General features: G+C 41.0%; 1 protein-coding gene across 1 annotated transcript in view; it reads right to left on the reverse strand.

Annotated features, from left to right (window-relative positions):
- maea (macrophage erythroblast attacher, E3 ubiquitin ligase) overlaps positions 1–20,822 on the reverse strand; it is a 146,984-nt gene extending 126,162 nt beyond the window's left edge. The window contains exons 1-2 of the mRNA XM_087991136.1: positions 20,553–20,822; positions 16,581–16,763 (exon numbers count right to left, since the gene is read on the reverse strand). Coding sequence (XP_087847262.1) covers positions 16,581–16,763; positions 20,553–20,621 — 252 coding nt within the window. The 5' untranslated portion in view covers positions 20,622–20,822. The remainder of the gene's footprint in view (positions 1–16,580; positions 16,764–20,552) is intronic.
- Between the last annotated feature and the right edge of the window lie 1,655 nt (positions 20,823–22,477).

The raw sequence follows: 22,477 nt of genomic DNA on the forward strand, positions 1-22,477 counted from the left end.
TAGTTCGTGTACAAAGTGTGTTTCAGCAGAGTGATTTGGCTGTAACTTCGCTGAAAAATTTGGAACAGTATTTTCTAGGACGCTTACCTCTGTTCGCAATAACACAATTCCCACAGCAATCATTTTGCATACTTTGTTTTGCACATGCACCAATATCAGCACGAAGTCTCCAGCCGTTCTGCATATGCGCAGATGTCAGAGCATGAGAGAAGCATGGTACTGTACACTGAGCAGCTTCATCTCAAAAATTAAACTAATGAATGTTCATTGCTCTCCCTCTGACACAAGAATATTCATGTAATTCCTGTACAAGCCCTATATAATTCTGGCGGGACTGCATTACTCTTCTACGTACCATTTACCTTTGTCCCAGAGTGCTTTTAATATTTTAAAGGATGTGAACAGTCAGAGGAGCTCCCAAAAATTTAAGAGCATTATGTTGCCCTTACAAAGCAGGTTGGCTCTGAAGAAGTAGAAAGTGAGGATAGTGAAGAGCTGCTCGAGTCCCACTGTGAAGACCCCTGTACAGTTTATGTATAATAGCTTGTCACTGAGGGGGAAGTGGAAGTTAGAGATGAAAAAGATGAAGTTCAGGATTGAAAGAACAAAGAAAATTTACAGCCCACGAACAGGCCCTTCAGCCCTCCACGCCTGAGCCAATCAAAATCCACTGTCTCAATCTATTGCTCAAGTCCTAAGCATCTGTATCCCTCTGCTCCCCACCTACTCATACATCTGTCCAGACGCATCTTAAATTAATCTATCAGGCCTGCCTTTACTACTTCTGCTGGCAATGCGTTCCAGGCACCTACCATCCGCTGTAAAAGTACTTGTCACGTGTATCCCCTTCAACTTTCCACCTTTCACCTTGAAAGAGTGACCTCTCGTGATTGAATCCTTCACCCTGGGGAAAAAGCTCATCTCTATCCACCCTGTCTATACCCTTCATGATTTTGTTTACGTCAATCAGGTTCCCCCCCTCAATCTCCTTTTTTCTAATGAAAACAATCCTAACCTATTCAACCTCTCTTCAGAGCTGGCACCTTCTATACCAGGAGAAAGTGAGGACTGCAGATGCTGGAGATCAGAGCTGAAAATGTGTTGCTGGAAAAGCGCAGCAGGTCAGGCAGTATCCAAGGAACAGGAGAATCGATGTTTCAGGCATAAGTCCTTCTTCAGGAATTCCTGAAGGACTTATGCCCGAAATGTCGATTCTCCTGTTCCTTGGATGCTGCCTGACCTGCTGCGCTGTTCCAGCAACACATTTTCACCTTCTATACCAGGGAACATCCTCGTAAACCTTCTCTGCACCCTCTCTAAAGCATCCACTTCGTTCTAGAATTAGGCTTCTTAACATGCATCACCTCACATTTGCCTGGATTGAACTCCATCTGCCACTTCTTCGCCCAACTCTCCAGTCTATCTATATTCTCCTGTATTCTTTGACAGTCCCTTATGCTTTCTGCTACTCCACCAATCTTCGTGTCATCTGCAAACTTGCTGATCATACCAACAGTGCCCTCTTCCAGATCATTTATGTATATCACAAACAACAGTGGCCCCAGCACTGATCCCTGTGGAACACCACTGGTCACCTTTCTCCATTTCGAGAAACTCCCTTCAACCGCCACTCTGTCTCCTGTTGCTCAACCAATTCTTTATCCACCTGGCTTGAACACCCTGTACACCATTTGACTTCACTTTCTCGATTAGTTTACCATGGGGAACCTTATCAAATGCCTTTCTGAAGTCCATGTATATGGCATCTACAGCCCTTCCTTCATCTATCAACTTGGTCATTTCCTCAAAACAACTCTAAGTTGGTAAGGCACGATCTCCTCCACACAAAACCATGTTGCCTATCACTGATAAGCCCATTCTTTTCCAAATATAAATAGATTTTATCCCTCAATACCTCCTCCAACAACTTTCCCACCACTGAAGTCAGACTCACTGGTCTGTAGTTACCCGGAATATCCCTGCTACCCTTCTTGCACAGGAGGACAAGATGAGCAACCCTCTAGTCCTCCGGCACCTCACCTGTGTTTAAGGATGCCACAAAGATATCTGTCAGGGCACCAGCTATTTCCTCTCTCGCCTCCCTGAGCAAACTTGGATCGATCCCATCCGGTCCTGTGGATTTGTCTACCTTAATAACCTCTAGCCTACCCAACACATCTTCCCCACTTACATCAATGTGATGCAGCACCAAGAGAGCTTCCCACTTTTCTTTTGTCTTCATCCTAAGGGAAATTGCAAAGCAGTTGCAGCTCTTGGAGGGCAACGATTACAACGCAGAATGCAGCAGGGTAGCTGTTCATACAGTAAGATATCATCTGGCACCCTAGGAGCAGCTTCAAGACAGAAAAAAAAAAGGGCAAAGCAACAAAAACTGGATGTCTTTTTTTAAAACCAACCCCCAACAAACAATCAGAAGACAACCAACCACAGCAATCCACTTCTGCAACCACAACTGCACCTTAAGGTGATGATGATGACCACCTCTGAAAAAATATTGTTAAAGCAGGAACAATGTAAAATGTTCAAAACAATTGTTTTGTTATTAACTATGATTCAAACCTTCATTCAGGCTGACGTATACTTTGTGTTAGACATTTACATGATTTTTGAGCAATCTGGAGTGATACGGGCAGACCAGCAAAAGCTAACCCCACTTTTTCCATAGGCCCCATTATTTCTATTAAGCAATTTTCCATTCAGCAAAGTTTTGCTGGAATACAACTAGTGTTATACGAGAACTACTTGAATGTGTTTTGGAAAATGTAGGGGGTGATGGACATTCAGAGGAATGTAGCACTGACAGCCTGGTTTCTGGTACCAATGCTGGCGCTAATGTGGGGTAGATAGTTGATATCTAAATTGGTAATGTGGGGTATGCTAGGATCCAAGCAATCCATTGTCAGAAGCACATAGCTTCTGCACCAACAGCAAGTCATTAGAGTGGTGTGCTGCCACTCCGGTGCCAGGATCAAGGATGTCTCAAAGAGGGTTAAGAATATTCTCAAAGGGGAAGAGGGACCAGGAGGTCATCATACACATCAAAACTAATGACACACGACGAGAAAGAGACAAGATTCTGAGGAGAGAATATAGGAATTTGGCAAGAATTTAAGAATGAGGACCGAGGGTAAGAGATTAGATTGGATTAGATTCCCTACAGTGTGGAAACAGGCCCATAAGCCCAACAAGTGCACACTGACCCTCTGAGGAGCAACCCACCCAGACACATTGCCCTACGTTCACCCCTGACTAACACCTAACACTACGGGCAATTTAGCATGGCCAATTCACCTAACCGGCACATTTTTGGAATGTGGGAGGAAACCCACGCAAACACGGGGAGAATGTGCAAACTTCACACAGACAGTCACCCAAGGCTGGAATCGAACCTGGGCTCCTGGTGCTGTGAGGTAGCAATGCTAACCACTGAGCCACCATACCGCCCCTTTAGATTAGATTGCCTAGTGTAGAAACAGGCCCTTTGGCCCAACTAGTCCACACCGACCCTCTGAAGAGTAACCCACCCAGACCCATTTCCTTCTGACTAGTACAGCTAACACTATGGGCAATTTAGCACAGCCACTTAACCTGACCTGCACATCTTTAGACTGTGGGAGGAAACCCATGCAGACACAGTAACAATGTCTGTCGAGTTTGACACAGTCACCCGAGGCTGGAATCGAACCTGGGATCCTAGTGCTGTGAGGCAGCAGTGCTAGCGACTGAGCCACCGTGCCGCCCTAAATGTCTGGATTACTCTTGGTGCCACAAGCTAGTGAGGATAGGAATAGGAGGGCAGAACTGATCAATGAATGGCCAAGGAGCTGGTGCAAAGGAGAAGGATTAACTTTTTTAGATTACTGGAATCTCTTCTCGGGTAGAAGTGCCCTGTGTAAAATGGATGGATTACACCCAAATTGAGGGGGAACTAATATACTGGTGAGGAAATTTGCTAGAGCTACTCAGGAGCATTTAAACTGAGGCGGGGGGGGGGGGGGGGGGGGGGGAAGAGACAAGGCGGGAGGAAGAACTGGTGATATATGAGGGAAGAGATCAGTCTGAGACAGGAACAGTTGGGCAAAGGAGCAAGTCAAAAGAGTCAGGGTAGGTCAAGAACAAAGCAAAGAACAAGGTGGGACTAGTAAATTTAACTGCATTTACTTCAATGCAAGAGGGCTAAGAGGGAAGGCAGAAGAACATAGAACAGTATAGCACAGTACAGGCCCTTCGGCCCACAATGTTGTGTCGAGCATTTAAGATGAACTTAATCTACAAACCTTTCAATTTAGTGCCTTTCATGTGCTTGTACAGCAGTTGCTTAAATGTCCCTAGTGTCTCTGACTCTACTACCACTGCTGGCAGTGCATTCCACACACCCACCACTCTGCATAAAGACCCTACCTCTGATGTCTCCACTATACCGTCCTCCAATCACCTTAAAATTATGACCCCTTGTGACAGCCATTTCTGCCCTGAGAAAAGTCTCTGGCTATCTGCTCTACCTATGCCTCTCATTACCTTGTACACAGTACCATGACACAGTAACATTATCAGTGAGAGCCTCCAGTGAAGTGCTGGTTATATGTCCACCGCTCTATTTATAGGTCTTGGTTTCTTAAGGTGGGCAATGTCATTTCCGGTTTTCTTTCAAGGGAAGATAGATGAGATCTAAACTGGTGTTTATTGATGGAGGTCTGTTTAGAATGCCACGCCTCTAAGAGTTGTCAGGCATCTTTGTTTCATCTGTCCTAGGGCGTGTATGTTGTCCCAGTCAAAGTGGTGTCCTTCTTTGTATGTAGGAATGGAAATTAGTGATTTCCATCATTCCTGATGAAGAACTTATGCCCAAAATGCCAATACTCCTACTCCTCGGATGCTGCCTGACCTGTTGTGATTTTCCAGCGCCATACTTTGAGCCTGAAATCAGTGGTGGTTACGTTGTTGGAGAGAATCCGGAGGGACAGGATTTGCATGTACTTAGAAGAGCAAGGATTGATTCAGGATAGTCAACACAGTTTTGTGCATGGGAAATCATGCCTGACTAACTGAATTGAGTTTTTTGAAGAAGAAACAAAGAGGACTGATGAGAGCAGAGTGGTGGATGTGATCTATATGGACTTCAGTAAGGCGTTTGACAACGTTCTTCGTGGGGGACGGGTTAGCAAGGTTGGATCTCATGGAATACAGAGAGAACGAGCGAGGTGGATACATAACTGGCTCACAGGTGGAAGAAAGAGGATGACTGTGGAGAGTTGCTTTACAGACTGGAGGCCTGTGACCAGTGGTTTGCCACATGGATCAGTGCTGGGTCCACTGCTTTTCATCATTTATATAAATGATTTGGATGTTAACTTAGGAGGTATGGTCAGTAAGTTTGCAGAGGACACCAAAATCGGAGGTGTAGTCGACAGCAAAGAAGGCTACCTCAATCCAATGGGATCTTGATCAGATGGGCCACTGGGCCAAGAACTGGCAGATGGAGTTTAATTTAGATAAACGTTAGGAGCTGCATTTTGCAAAGGCAAACAGAGCAGGACTTACACACTTACTACTAAGGTCCTGCCGAGTGTTGCTGAACAACAAGACCTTGGGAGGGGAATCACAGATAAACAGGGTAGTGAAGACAGCATGTGGTACGCTTGCCTTTATTGGTCAGAGCATTGAATCAATGAGTTGGGAGGTCATGTTGCAGCTGTACAGGACATTGGTGAGGCCAATTTTAGAATACTGCACTCAATTCTGGTCTTCCTGCTTTGGAAAGATGTTGTAAAACTTGAAAGGGTTCAGGATAGATAAAAGAATGTTGGGAAATTTGGAGGGTTTGAGGTTGAGCAAGAGGCTGAATAGGCTGGGGCTATTTTGCCTGGAGTGTCAGAGGCTGAGCTATGATGTTATAGAGGTTTATAAAGTCATGAAGGGCAAGAATGGGATGAATAGTCTTTTTCCCCATAGTGGGGAATCCAAAACTAGAGGGCATAGGTTTAGGGGGTGAGGGGAAAGATATACAAGGCACCAAAGGGGCAACTTTTTAACACAGATGTTGGCGTGTGTATACAATGAGTTGCCAGAGGAAGTGGTGGAGGCTGGTACAATTACAACATTTAAACAAGGCATCTGGATGGGTTGAGACAGATATGAGCCAAATGCTAGCAAATGGGACTCAAGTATTTTAAGATATCTGGTTGGCATGGATGAGTTGGACCAAAGAGTCTGTTTCCATGCTGTAGAGCTCTATGACTCTAAGTGAAACAATAAGGTTACCCTGGAAACTCAATTAATGTGGCTCTTCTGTCTTTCTCTAAAGCATGCTGCAATGTTCTTTCCTGTAAAGTCAAATTTCCAAACAAGCCAATCGTAGCTACCTTTTTCCTTTTTTGGGATTGCTACAAAGAAAATTTTAATTAATAAGTTTTATGAAATGGCTGATTATGTACTTGAAATTTTCTGGAACGATAACAATGGTACACCCAAAAATATTTAAACAAATAGAATACAGTATTCACTGAATACTGAGAGGGCAACGAGACTGAATGCAAAGACTGTATTTTTTTTCAAAAATGAACACATTTTGGGAAGTTTGCTGGCAGCAATATTAGATAATTATTACCTCATGGTAATTTCACTATTTGTACAAAATATTTCCTTTTCTTTGGTTGAAGTATTTTAAATAGGTTGGAACTTCAGGGAATTTAAAATACATTCTTGTAATATTGTTGAGGTCCCTGGATATGTCATACAAAAAAATTGATACCAAGACTCACTGAACAGGTTGATTTGAAATATCTAAAACAAATTGGAGATCTGAAACACAAGTCTGGTAGCATCTGAGGAAAGAAAACAGATGTAACATGGAATCCAGCCCTGAAAAAGGGTCACTGGACTTGAAATGTAACCCTGTTTTCTCTCCACAGACGTTGCCACACTTGCTAATTTTCTCCAGCAATTTTTATTAGTGCACATAATTATGTTGCCGTCTGTTGTGCAGAGATACTATCTGTATTGTGACAAGACATCGAAAATGGCTTAAAGTTGATTGGCACTGGAAGTCATTTAACTCAATTGGGTGGACGCAGAGTGATGCCAACAGCATGGGTTCCATTCCTGCACCAGCTGAGATTAACATGAAAGACTGTCCTTCTCAATCTTCCCCCTTGCCTGAATTGTGGTGACCCTCAGACTAAACTTATGCCAAGCTAATGTGGGAGCTGCCTATGACAACTTTCATTTATTTTTTGATGATTGGAAAGATGGTTATATAATGGATTTCTTTTTAACCAAAAAAAATCAAATGAATGGGTAGCATTGATACTTTTTAAAAATCAAAATTCCAAAAACTTTTAGAAGGATCTGGTAGAGATCATGTTCTATAGGCTTTTCAAAGAAACAGCAATTTAACTTGTCGCAAACACTTTTCCTAACCACCATACATCTTTATATCTTCATATCATAAGATACAATGTTCGTCAATGTACTAAACAAGTAACTAGTTTAATGATGATTTGACAGAGAGCACAAAAATCTGAAATATAGATAAACCTCCCTCCTCAATCTTTAATATTGCCTCACTGAACTTCTGACAAAACAAATACACAGGATAAGAAATGAAATTGTCTTTAGCCAATCAATATGCATACATCCTTTAAAATATATGTTTACTTGTGTTTTAACAATGGTGGCCATGCTTACAATAGCTTTTTCCAGAAGCTCTGAAATGTCCTACCCAAGTCTTGCAAAAGCATGACCTTTGCCACCTAGAACTACAAAGACAATTTCGATTAGCTAAATTATGACATTTTAAGCCACCAAGTACCATGGAAACACTGTCATTTGTGCTCAATTAAGTGAAGTCAGTATTTGCCACATGTCAATATTACTACATTTATTGCTGTGAAATTGATTACATATAGACTGGATCTTTTTTGCCTTACAGAAATACCTTCAGCTGATCAGAACTGGATTTTTTTGTTCCAAACATACATCAAATCTCCAATACAAACAAATGAAACCTATGTGGTACAGAAAAATCAGGCATGAATTTGTTTGGGGAACTTAAATTTCAAACAGGGTCCTCAATACAACCAAAATATTTATGAACAAAAACAGAACAAGAGAATCAGAAAGATAACCTAACAGGGCAAGAAAGGAATGGCTATACACAATTATTCCCTTTTTCTTTTCATTTTTAGTGAATTTATTCCAAAAGTATATTCAGTAGTCATAGAGTCATAGAGATGTACAGCATGGAAACAGACCCTTCGGTCCAACCCGTCCATGCCGACCAGATATCCCAATCCAATCTAGTCCCACCTGCCAGCACCTGGCCCATATCCCTCCAAACCCTTCCTATTCATATACCCATCCAAATGCCTCTTAAATGTTGCAGTTGTACCAGCCTCCACCACATCCTCTGGCAGCTCATTCCATACGCATACCACCCTCTGCGTGAAAAAGTTACCCCTTAGGTCTCTTTTATATCTTTCCCCTCTCACCCTAAGCCTATGCCCTCTAGTTCTGGACTCCCCAACCCCAGGGAAAAGACTTTGCATATTTATCTTATCCATGCCCCTCATAATTTTGTAAACCTCTATAAGGTCACCCCTCGGCCTCCGACGCTCAAGGGAAACCAGCCCCAGCCTGTTCAGCCTCTCCCTATAGCTCAGATCCTCCAACCCTGGCAACATCCTTATAAATCTTTTCAGAACCCTTTCAAGTTTCACAACATCTTTCCGATAGGAAGGAGACCAGAATTACATGCAATTGTTTCATCCCTAATGGCCAGACCAAAATCCTTCAAATACATCAAGGAGATACCAAGATCCAAAGTTTTATTTCCTTTAAATGCAAGTGAAACGTACTCTGTTCCAGGTTTAATTTGATTGGTAACACCACTCCGGTTGAACCAAAACATACTTCAGTTTGACTGTACAGTTAAAATACAAAACATAACAATGAAGAATTTGTCTACCTTTATCTCTATTGGAATATCTAATACAACAATAGATAATTTAACTCCTAAACAGCAACTCTAACACACCCTTATCAAGGGCAAAGTCAGTAAAAACTGATAGTCTTGAGAAAGGACACGACGGGAAAGCATAAAATTAAAGGACGCAAAAAGTGTTAGAAATAAAATAAAAGGAAAAACTATTAATAAAGATAACTTTGCTGGGAAAAGCAGGAAGTCCAGCTCTGCACAATAACAAATTTAAGCAGCTATGAAACTCAACAAATGGTCAGTAAGGAGGAACAAAAGCATTTGACAGATACTTTCAAGTACCAAAAGGAAAGACAATAAGGGTTTGAATAAAGGGAGTTTATTGACCAAGCATATGAGGTGGAAAACAATGAGAAATGGGTTTAAGACATATATATTAAAAAAAAAAAATCAAAAAAGGTATAAACAAGGACATGGGGTAATGAGTAGGAGTAAAGATATCAATACTTAATGTCATCACCTCAGTCAGTACTAGGGCAGGTTCGTCATCGCTATTCTAGACTAACAAGTTAATCACAAACACAGCAGGAATATGGGGAGGACATCATGCTCATCAGCATGAGATGATTGACATGTTTAGTATTTATACAATTTTTGCCTACTACAGATCGAGTGCGCCATTTTTGGAGTAGTCTGAGAGAGCACGAGATCGCTAAGTGCTGGTACTGCTACTCTGCTGAGATTTTAGAACCTCCACTTAGACTAGGGCTTGGTGTCTTGTTACTCTTTAACTGTGATACTGTAGTAAATGTTTAAATAAATGTGCTAAACTTTTAATGGACTGCTTTGAAGAATTTTATTCCAGGCAATTGAACAATCTCAGGAAAAGAACCAGGGAAGGTTGAGTAGACTCCAGTAGGGAGTTCTCCCTTACCCACTGATGCACTCGGGGAGGCTTCGACAGTCTCAAGTGCATTTCTGACAGCAGATTTAGCTGTTGCAAGAGGGAGTTAGGAGTTTCAACAATCAGCTTCAAACTCACTTGCCCCCCGAAAGCTAAACTAAAACCATAGTTTTCAGAGAGCCTCACTCCACTCAATCATCTGCTGGTATTATTCCAACTTTAAACAAAAATACATTTCCTCACAAGCTGTTTAGTTTATTGGCTCGGAAGAGATAGCTCTTCACCAAGCCTCTCTTCAAAAAAAAACCCAGGATAAAATATAATTCTCAAAACCATATTAGCATCACAGCTTAAACAACCAAACTAAATTAAGAAAATTGAACACTGTCATGACAAAAGAAAACTACACAGGTGTCACTATCCTGATAAATGCAAGGAATTAGCTATTATGTAACATTGCATGCTTGTAGTTAAAAATACTTCAGAGGAAAATCTTAGTTGTTAACCCTCCATTTATGAGATAACAAACAAACTTCTTGAAATCATTTTAAAAAATTTCAAGTTATCTGCTCAATACACTTTGTTGTCTCCACTGCAGATCATTTTGGATTAAGTTTTGTTCAGTGAGACTTAACATCGCTTCAGGAACACCGATGTAGAAAGAGTACAGGGCATAAATAAAGCAAGGAGTTAAGTTTGAATGTTGCATTATTCCTAAATTTATAACAAACCTGTACTAGTAATGATCCAGAACTTAATGGAGCAGTGTATCTTATGTCATGCGGATGAGTTCTATTTTATTCCCTAATACCTCAAACTGTTAGAAATGCAAATTGGTAGCAGTCCAGTGAGTTGATAATCTTGAGCCTTGGTGAATGACAGGACTCAGAATACATCTGCTTAATACATGAAATTGAAGGAAACAGAAGTACAGCAGAAAATGAAGGAAAAAATGAAGTTAGAAACAGAAACAGAAACTTTAAAAAATGAAAGAAGTGATAAAAAGACCAAAACAATGGGTAAAACAAACCCAGTAACCTCTCAGGTCAACATTCTGCCTGAAGGAAATGCCACAGTTCCAAATGACCCCTTTCAGGCTGCGAGCTCAGGTGGCACATGAAAACTTTCAGTCACCACAGTAACTGTGTTGTTAAGCAAAGAAGGAGAAGCCCTGACTTTCTACTGCATGTTCAGTACACATTTACTGAACAAATCCAGCAGCTCCCTGGCACTCTTGGGGAGACAAATAAAAGTTTCTAATATTGGCAAACGAACCAACAACATCGGCAGCACAAATAGTCCAGTAACCCTTGCAACTCCCAACTCAGCATATTTTTCCAAATGGAAAGTATTTGAGCGTTTTCTTTACAAATTCATTCGCAAACAAGGAAACTGTCATAATTGCTCCAGGAAATTCTGGCTCACTAATCCACACAAATACTTTTCCAAAGTAATTATAGAGTCAGACGGACAGCATGGAAACAGACCCTTCGGTCCAACCCGTCCACGCCGACCAGATATCCCAACCCAATCTAGTCCCATCTTCCAGCACCCGCCCATATCCCTCCAAACCCTTCCTATTCATATACCCAACCAGATGCCTCTGAAATGTTGTAATTGTACCAGTCTCCACCACTTCCTCTGGCAGCTCATTCCATACACGTACCACCCTCTGCGTGAAAAGGTTGCCCCTTAGGTCTCTTTTATATCTTTCCCCTCTCACTCTAAACCCATGCCCTCTAGTTCGGGACTCCCCCACACCAGGGCAAAGACTTTGTCTATTTATCCTATCCATGCCCCTCATAATTTTGTAAACCTCTATAAGGTCACCCCTCAGCCGCCGACGCTCCAGGGAAAACAGTCCCAGCCTATTCAGCCTCTCCCTATAGCTCAAATCCTCCAGCCCTGGCAACATCCTTGTGAATCTTTTCTGAACCCTTTCAAGTTTCACAACATCTTTCTGACAGGAAGGAGACCAAACTTGCACACAATAGTGGCCTAACCAATGTCCTGTACAGCCGCAACGTGACCTCCCAACTCCTGTACTCAATACTCTGACCAATCAAAGAAAGCATACCAAACACCTTTTCACTATCCTATCTACCTGCGACTCTACTTTCAAGGAGCTATGAACCTTCTTTTAAACATATATATTAAAGAACCAAAAATCCTAAAAGGAAAATAATGAAAAGTCAAAGACATGAATTAGGTTTAAACTTTGGAGCACATATGTCAATTGAACCAGTGCTTCATTATTGGCCAAAATATAACTTCATGCCACATCTTATAAGAGGAACAATTATAACAGTGCAAATGAAATACCTCAGAGCTGAAACTGAGATAGTAGAATAAAGCAAACCAAAATTTCCCTTCCTAAAACATCATGCACTTACATTTTTAATCAATCACCACAATAATATTGCATCAGTGCTTGCTCACATACTTAGCTTCTATAACTCTCAGCTTTAGAAATCAGTCGAGCTAACACACAACAGGTAATAAGTTAGTTCAAAATTCAGACCAGTTGAATTTCAGTTGCAAAATGTTAGTTCTCAACCTATAGCTGAAAGTAAAAAAAAAAGTACAATTGCATTTACAGTAGTGGGAAAGTATAAATTCCAGAAATTGTGATAATTTTGTAAACGTGATCTGGAAAGGATACAATGCCTATTTGTGTGGTAGATGTGGATCATCAAATGCTCATTTCAAAAGCAAAAGCCAATCAAGGGTTAACCAGGGTGGCATGGCAGCTCCGTGGTTAGCACTGCTGCCTCACAGTGCCAGGACTCTGCTTCAATTCCACCCTTGGCCTTTGGTCTGTGTGGAGTTTGCACGTTCTCCCAGTGTTTGCGTGGGTTTCCTCCAGGTGCTCCGGTTTCCCCTCTCAGTCGAAAGATTAAGTGGATTGGCCATGCTAAATTGCCCATAGTTTACAGGAATATACAGGCTAGGTGGGTTAGCCATAGGAAATGGAGGGTTATAGGGATAGGGTAGGGGAGTGGGTCTGAGTGGGACGCTCTTCGAAGGGTTGGTGTGGACTCTGTGGACCAGATGGGATGAATGGCCTGCTTCCACACTGTAGGGATTTCCATTCTATGATTCTAGACTTGCTACAACCCCAAATATAAATTCAAAATAACATCTGAGTTTGCAAAGTTGGTTTCATTTAAATAATATACTAGCAATTCCACATGTCTAAACTATTTATTGAATCATTATTTGGAAGAACAATAATGGGTTATTCAATGCCAAATCTATATTGTGGAACGCCAAATTCCCAATGCAAATTCACACTGATGAAATGGTACTCTTATCTGACACCAGCTAATCACTTCCACATATCAACAGTACAATGATGAAATTCTGCCTCACGACCCCAAAAGGCATGCAACTAAAAAAAAAACTTTGCTACTGTGAGGAGCAGGCTAAAGAAGTTATCTGTCATGAATATACAACACACAAAACATTTCATGCAACATGTAGATGCAGCATGTAGATGCAGCATACCTGGACTTCCAAAAGGCATTTGATAACGTGCCACACAAAACGTTATACACAAGCTAAGATCATGTGGGGTATGGGGTAATTAATTAGCCTCGATAGAAGATTGGTTAACCAACAGAAAGCAGAGAGTTGGGATAAATAAGTCTTAATCTCATTGGCAAAATGCAACTCACGAGGTGTCACAGGGTTTTTTCCTCATGCCCTAACTACTCACAATCTATAATCATGACTTGGATGCAGAATAGAAAATGCTCTTACCAAATTTGCAGATGACTGCATAATAGGCGAGAAAGTTGCATTTATGAAATAAGAAATTTACAAATGGGTATGACAGGTTAGGTGAATGGAGGCAGATTTGGCAGATGGAGTTTCATGGAAAAAAATCACTGTATTGGTGTATGTGAATTTTCAGGAAGCTTTTGATGCAGTCCCATGTGCTTTGATTTTGCACAAATAACCCCTTACATGGGACTTCAAAAGCTAGCTAAAAATTCAAATTGATGACAAACTGCTTTTCCATCATCTATTCTAATTATACCCTTAAAAAAAAAACTCCTGTATCCTTGTCAAACATCATTTTGTTTTCAGAAGTCTGTGGTAACTTTGTTTAAAAATTTTGTCCTGTTATCACATCCCTTATAATATACACCAACATTTTTCCAAATGATAAAATCAATGAGTCATTCCCAGCTTTCTCCCACCCTCATTTCATTTTTAAAAAACGAGGCTACATCTGCCACCCTGCCTGGACTGTTCCAGAAATCTACAAAATTTTGGAAGATAACAACCAATGCATCCACTCTTTCCATGACCACCTCTTTTCGTATCCTGGGGTGCAAACTATCATCCTTCATTCTCATTAATTTCTTCAATACATGTTTCTAAACTAATATTAATACCCTTCAATCCCTTCTTCCAGAAGGCTTTGCTTTCCCACTATTTCTGGGAAATTATTTGTGTCTTCTTCTGTAAAGGTTTGTCAATGTTAACTTAAAATTTTCTGGGTTAAATGGAAGAAAGTCAAATTGAATTGAATAAAATTAAGGAAAAGAGTTATGAAGCCTGGTGATGATCTAATGATCAAAACGGATTTTCATGTTTTTGTATGTTTTACTAAAGCAATGTGCAAGCATTTATTTGAAATGCCATAAGCTCAGCAGCCATGAACTGAATATCAGAGTAACTCTGGAAAAGCTGAGGTACTCTGTTTTAAACAGAACATCAGATCTAGTAATATGGGTTCTTGTCAGTCAACAATACAATTGTCATAGATCTTGCTGTGTAATATTGTTTGGTCAAATGAATGATAAAGGTAGCAACAGCGTGAGCAAGCAAAAGTTGAGATCAAAGTGTGTTAAAAGCAAGAGATGCGCCTCATTCCAGGGGATACATAAGTAAGTCTTAGTGAGCAATTAATCAAACTAACCATGGTAGATCACATTTGTGACATTGGCCAAACTGATTTGCTAGAGACTAGAAAGTGTAAAATTTCAATGTACAGCTTGTCTGTATGCAAAAAGAATTTCAAGAAAGCTTCCTGCACAGCATACTAGATAGATCAGGAGGGGTTTGTCTGATCACCAGATTGAGGCTGGCATGGAGCAGACTGGCCACCTGTTCTGGTCTGATCTTTAGACAAGTCCACATAAATGGGTTCACTTCAGATTGTCAGCATTGTTTGCACAAGAGTTTTGTACTATTTCTTGCAGAGCACTTTGCTTTAATGAAGAACACTGGCTATGTTGTAATGTTATTGGTATCCAGAGTAAACCAGACTAACCAGGGAAAGTGGGAATAAAAGCTGCTTAATTACCCTATTTCCTTGATCTCCATTATCATTACTCTCATTTCATACATAAATAGCCCACATTTGTCTTCACTAACCTTTTTTTCTTTTTAAATACTTAAACTCTCAAGAGTCCACATTTATATTCCTTGGAAATATATTTTGTTCCTTTTTTATACTTTTTCATCAACCTCTTGTTTCCTCCTTTGCTGAATTCTAAACTGCTCAGAGTCCTCAGGCTTGCTGTTTGTTTTTCACAATTTTATATGACTCTTCTTTAGATCTGACTGTATTAATGAACCAGACATTGAGCCAATTAACATGCCTTTTATTGAAGTTACCATCACAGCTTTTTTTTAAAAAGTCATTTGACTTTCTGTAAACAGCAAATGGCTTACAGCCCATAATCAACAATTGAACTCATTCTTTGATAAATCCTGTTTAACCTGAAAATTTCTGAACACTTGCAAATTTTCTAGCATTTTCAATTATCTATGGTTTACAAATATTGCTATGTAGTCCCAGAAAGTCTTTTTTTTTAAATTGCTTATTCATGGCTGATGGGGCAACATTCATTGACCTTCTCTGATTGCCCAAAGGGCAGTTAAGAGTCAACCATATTGCTGTCTGTCTGGAGTCAGTCGGCCAATCCCGCTAAGGATGAAAGATTTCCTCCTCAAGAATATTAGTGAACCTGTTTCTTTTAAAATATATATTTTTTAAAAAAAAAGAATCGATTGATGGCCACAATTAGGCCAGCTTTATATCAACTATCTGATTTTTATTGATTTCAAATTTAATTACCTGCCATGATGGAATTTGAACCCACACACACCCTCACCACCTAGTTTGGGGTTGAGGATTACTAACCCAGTGACGTTACCACTGCCACCGCCTCACCCAAAGCCTTACAACTAACCCAATTTCCATCCAAGCCTAAGCTTGCTCGGAACATTTTCCTTCAATCTACGGGCTGTCAGCAGTTCAATTTCATGAACAAGAAACTCAGAATTCATCAAATTCAAGTTTTAACAGACCAGTGGCCAGAAGGTATTCTTCTTTCACCCTTATCTTCTCTGTGAGTTTGTTTTCGGATGAAAAAGGGACATCATTCTTATTTGGAACTACAGTGTAATTGTTAATCAGCATTACCACTTGATTTTTTTAGAAATGAGTTTTACTTAAGTTATTCTTCAGTTTATTTTTAAAAATCCTGTGCATGTCTCTTCATTATCAATAAAAATACCAAAATGGAACAACTGGCAATCTGATAATTGAATCAAACTGGTTCTACAAATGGGGTGACTTGAGAACTATAATGGGGCTTGGTTCGCAGCATATTCCTCTCATCCCAGTTGTAGCAAACCAAACAACATATTGTGATGTCAACAGCAGAAGCCTTTGTCACCAATATAAAATATTTATTGTACCTTTCTTTTTAAAGCGCTGAGTTTCTCAACAACACCATCCAGCAAAGTCACCACAGAGTCCACTGCTGGGCAGTTGCTCAATGTTTTCTCCAGTTCTGCAACTACCATGGTTACATGACTAGTTTCTCGGTCAATATTTTTCTGGGCTGCTCGGAATCGTTTATTCAAGGTTTCATAAGGTACCTACAGGTAAACATTACAAATATTGATTATTCTACAAGTATGAAATTCAGACAAACACTGGCAATAATCTGGTTTAATATTATCTTTGAGACAATAAGAAGAAAAATTGTTCCAGTCATCTTATACATATTATACCATGAACCCAGGGTATAATCCTTCTAATTACGACAGCAAGTTAACAATGAATATTTTTTAATAATCGTACCTTGAGTTAATATTGTTCTTGAACAGCGAGAGTTGATTCCCAAGATACACGATTTTCTAAAATTTCAACTCAATAGGTTGACTAAGTAGTACCTTAATATCATATTAATTGTACAGTCCTTGCATGTCATCGATCTGAAACATGGACTTGGCTTCTTCCAATGTATGCTATCAGAACTCCTGAGTATTTTCAGTACACAGGAACCCAAGAAATAGGAGGAGCCCATTGAAGTTACTCCGCCATTCAATAAGAACACAGCTAACCTGAAGCTTCAACTCCATTTTCCTACCTGTTCCTCATATTCATGACACTCAAGACCCAAATCTCTCTATCCCAACCTTAAGTATAGTCATTAATGGAGTAACCATTACCATTACATGGCAACTGTACCATTCAAGATTGGAGATGGCTACAGAGAGTGGTGAACTCAGCTTGGACAATCACAAAGGCCAACCTCCCATCTCTAGAATCCATCTAACAGGCCCGCTTGTTAAAGAAAGGCCGGCAGTATTCTCAAAAATCCATCCCAACCAAGCCATGTTTTCCACAACCTCTACCACTGGGGAGAAGGTACAGAAGCCTGAACACACACACCAGCTGGTTTTGGAACAGTTTCTAACCTACTGTTGTTAGAATACTGAATGGACTCTTATCATTCGTCTGTACCTGTGTTTTCATTTTTGGCGTTGTTTACCTATTATTTACTTATCAATACTACTTGCTTGCAAGACAAAGTTTTTCACTGTGCCTCGGTACACGTGACAATAAGTTCAATTCAACTCAACCACAACTACTGGGCTAGAAAACGCCAAATATTCACAATTAGGTACAGCATTTTCTCATCTCGGTCCCAAATTATCAGTTACAGTGCTCCCCGCTACCGTTTTAAATTTCCCAAACATGTAAAAACAAAGTCAGGGTCTATTCTATCAAGCCCCTTCAAAACTGTGCCCGTTTCACTAGATCATCTCTCATAGTTCCAAACTCCAGAGCATAAAACCCAATTTATTCAATCTCTCATCATTCGGACAATTCTCTCATCCCAGGGACAAGTTACATCAGGACTGCCCAAAGTGGGGATGAAGACCCCAAATGGGATCAGACCAAAATGTGTACCAATGGCCATCATAGAGACTTGATTGAATTATAACAACAATATCCTGCACTAGCAGACAAGTTTCCTTCCTCCCTGCACCTCGGTTATGACAATTTTTAGGCTTAAAAATGAGGTCAGTGGGAAATTGTTGACAATCACTGAGTTACATCCCAAAAACAAAACTAATAAATTTGGCAAACAGGATATCCTATTTTCAAACCACACTGACTTCCTCTAATCAAACTCCTTGAAGTGCATTGTTAAGATAACATTCTCTATTTCCATTTCAGATTTCCAGTATCTGTAACAGTTCTAACCGTTAGCCCAAATACTGAGTGCTCATTTCATCTGTGGTAAGCTGATTCTGTCTTCAATGTTACGAGTACATCAGTGAAGAAAGGAATTGACCAAGGATAAATGCTTGCAGAACTCGAGTAATAGCAATAAAAAGCAAATTCAATTATTAATATTCAATGAAACTATCAGAGCATGATACTTCACAAATCTTCAACTCATTACAACAGGAAATAGATTGTGAACTAATCTGGAGACAAAGTCATCCTTCCATAAATGCTCCCTGACCTGAGTATTTACAAAACTTGGTTTTCATTTGAAATTTCTAGAGTTTGGAATTTTGCTTTTGTTTCAATGGGTTAACAAAACTACTTACTGGCCACTAAAACAAAATTCTCAATTCTAAGATACTATCAAGCACTGTGACTCTCAAATGTAAAGTTAACAGAATTTTTCCCATTTTGTTCTAGATACATATTCACATAACAGAACAAACAGTTGTGCCAATTCTAATTTGACAATTAGCCTACTTTACCCTTATTTTCAATTTACGCTCAACGTTCCTTGAGTGCAGAGGAAAAAATATCATTCAATTTCTTGTAGGCTCGATTGTGAGTTTTCTATTAAAACTACACATGATCATCCAGGAAAAGATACATAAAATCATGCTACTCTCCTTCTCCACAAACTAGGCTCCCAGCTTTCTTCAACCTTCAGGAATAATAACAGCAAAACCTCATGGATGATTCTTCTTTTAAAATTAAATCAAGGCCATCTGTTCAGCTGTTTCAGTTACTTCCATCAGACAAGTCATACTGTCACCCTGCCTGCTCCATCACTATATTTATATCTGTCTCTCCTGTCGCCCCTCACTCTCTTTCAGAGCTCATCTCATTCACAAAACTCACTTCAGATTCCCTCAAACCAGCAGAGTGTTGCAGGAGTTCCTGAGGACCAGGCCCCAGTACAAAATTTTTCAGCCACTTGCTCCATCCATCTCCCTCCATCAAATCTAAACTTTGGGAATTTGCTGCCCACTGCATCATGCTCACTTCCATTCACAACCCAAGATAAAGCATTTCATGCTCCATGAAGCAAGACAATATTTAGATCTGGGCTTACAATGACAGGCAACATTCATACTACACAAGAACAAACCAAACCACGTAAACATGACATTCAACATGAACAAGGTGGCGGACAGGGTCACCACAGATCAGAATCTGGTTATATAAAAATGAGGCTTCAACAGCAGGTCAGAGGTTAGGAATTCTGTGACAGCAAGGTACTTCATGTCCTGACTACCCCAAAAGCCATCCACCGTGGGCAATTAGAGATGGACATAAATGCAGAGTGAAACAACACCCACATTTCATGAATAAATTTGAAAAAAAAACTATTTCAAACCTTTCTGTTGCCTCACCCCTCTCCAGTTTTATAATCCTAAATCAGCTTCCCTACAACAGCCTTAACCAACTCAACATCTGCACCCCGCTATTCTGGTCTTTCAACCATGCTTGATTTTAATTGCTCCAACAATAGCAACCAAACCAGCAACTGACATAGCTCGAATTCTGGAATTTCGACCTGTCTCACTTTAATTCCAATTTTAATACGTTGCCCTTCGACCAAGTGTTTCGTCATCTGACACATCCTTTTGGACCGTATCCTCAAATGTTGTTTGATTAATGTTCCTGGGAAGCTCTTGAGCCTCCTTATTGCATTAACGACGCTCAACAGCAGTGATTTGAAATATGAATGCCACCGACCAATGCAGCTCGTTAGCACCATTTACTTCATTCAGAGACCAAAATATGTACAAACAGGAGTTAATCTTAAGAAATACGTTGATGTCAGTAGAGCAGTATTCAAGTGCAGCGTTTCTTTATTCCAAACTCGAAACTAACAAAACAAAATAAAAACCTCAAATAGCTGATCTTAACCATTGACTGGCAAGATCAGCATCCACGGAAATATTGGGGTCTCTGGCGAGCTTCTTCCCTAGGACTTGAAGATCGGAATCTGTACAGAGCAGCACGAAACATTGATAAGACAGAGCCATTCCTGATGAAGAGCTTATGCTCGAAACGTCGACTCTCCTGATCCTCGGATGCCGCCTGACCGGCTGTACTTTTCCAGTGCCACCCTTTTTGAGAATCATGAAAGGACTGACTTCACCAGTTGCGAGGCATACCTTTAAAGTCGGATATTCCTGGACCTTTAATGCCATCGAGAGTTGAGCAGCTGACTCCTGCACCGCCATCTTAACTCAACTATCAATACTGTGGTGCAACATGGGTAAAGGCCGCAACCAAACAAATGAAAAATAAAAACTTCAGAAAGTGACCGAACATTTCATTAAAAGGGAGGCAAAAAAAAAGTCTGTCTTTCGGTCTGTTTATTTATTATATGTGATCACCCTGCCTCGTTTTCAGTGGTTGGAGGAAGGAGGAAACCCGGCAGCATTTAAATCTTCGGCGATGGAACGAACGCGATAACGGCAGCCCAGACCCCGCCCCTACCACTTAGGCCTCGCCCAACTGCCCCAGCCTCGGCCTCTGATCGGATCTCCGCCCAGAGCATGGCCCCGCCCCCTTCCTGCAGCTGGCCCTTTGCATCAGTGCCCGCGCTGACCGTTACATTGAAAACAAGTACCAGGCGGGTCTCGCGAACCTTGATCCCCACTCTCTCCCAACCACCACTGCCCTCATCACTCCCCCACACTCTACCCACCAACCAGTCGCCATTAATCCACACACTTTCCCTACCAGTGGTACTCAACATTCCCCAATTTTCTCCCCACCAGGTTGCCCCTATTATGCCCCACACTATTCCCAACCAATTCTACTCTTCACATTCCCTCATGCATTGCCCAGTTGCCCCATCATTCCCCAATTCTCCCCAAAGCCCTCATCATTCCTTCACTGACACCCCTCCCGTCACCACTTCCCACATCATTTACTCACATGCTTCATCAATCACCCACTGTCCCTCTTCTACTGCCCTCATCGTCCCCTCACTCTCACCGCCTACTGCCCTCATCTGTGCCCACACTCCCCATTACTATCCTAATCATTTCCCATTTTCCCCTCAGCATTGCCTCCTTAGTCCCCCACTGCCTTCTCTCCACTGCTACCCCCACTGCCTTCTTTCCACTACTATCATTATTTGCTCACTCAACACCACCCTAATCATTTCCCTATTCTCTCCTACTGCCTTCATCATTCCCCACTTTGTCCTTGTCTATTTCATTTCTTCCCCTCACTATCTCCCCATCACTTTCTCATTCTGTCCCTCCATTTCCAAACCTTTACTCCACTACTGCCCTCAGCCTTTTCCAACTGTCTCTCCCATTCTACCTCTTCCCCACCCATCAGTGTAGACTGCAGGATTCACTCTCTTCCCGTAAATCATCCCTTCTACCTAGAGCTACAAATATAGGCTGATACTCACCCACCAAAAAACCCTTCAGATTCTCACCTATTCAACTAGCCATGACCTGTTTGTAAAATACTCCCAATTCACTCAGATCTGGAGGCCAACCCCCCCGCCCCTTCCCTAAATGCTCTTCTGCCTCACAAACCTCCTCCCCAATCCCTTCTCAAGTGTCCTCCTCCAAAACCTTCAGCCTCCGCTCCCATCCTAATCCCTTCCCTCCTTCTCTAACACCCCTACCCAGTAACTAAAGATTATGTTTCGTGCATTCATGTATATGTCAAACAATCATTGTTCTTGGATTGCTAACTTGGTGGAGAAGTCTGTGTGTTTTGACAATCCCTTGATTGATGCCATCAGGAGTTCTGAATTTTGGTAGGATTACTCATGGGGGCAAGATCGGTGGGTTTCAGGGGAGATCCAGTCAAGTGAGAGCCAAAACTTGTAGAGCAGGTGAAAGAAGATGGCGTGTCTCACCTTGCCAAGGCAAAGTTGTCCCAATCATTGTGATTTGATACATTGTCAGAATCCAATCAAATCCCTTCAGGATCATGTGGAATTGACACTGCCCCAAAGTGTCCATGTTGAAACAGTCTCAAACATGCTTCTACTAGGATCCATTTGCCAAATTCTGTGAGTGTGAACAAAAACCAAAATTACTGGAGAAACTCAGCAGGTCTGGCA

Source organism: Chiloscyllium plagiosum, unplaced genomic scaffold, assembly GCF_037043375.1.
Source record: "Chiloscyllium plagiosum isolate Xiang-an unplaced genomic scaffold, Cpla_swu_hap1 HiC_scaffold_1, whole genome shotgun sequence".
Taxonomy (NCBI): domain Eukaryota; kingdom Metazoa; phylum Chordata; class Chondrichthyes; order Orectolobiformes; family Hemiscylliidae; genus Chiloscyllium; species Chiloscyllium plagiosum.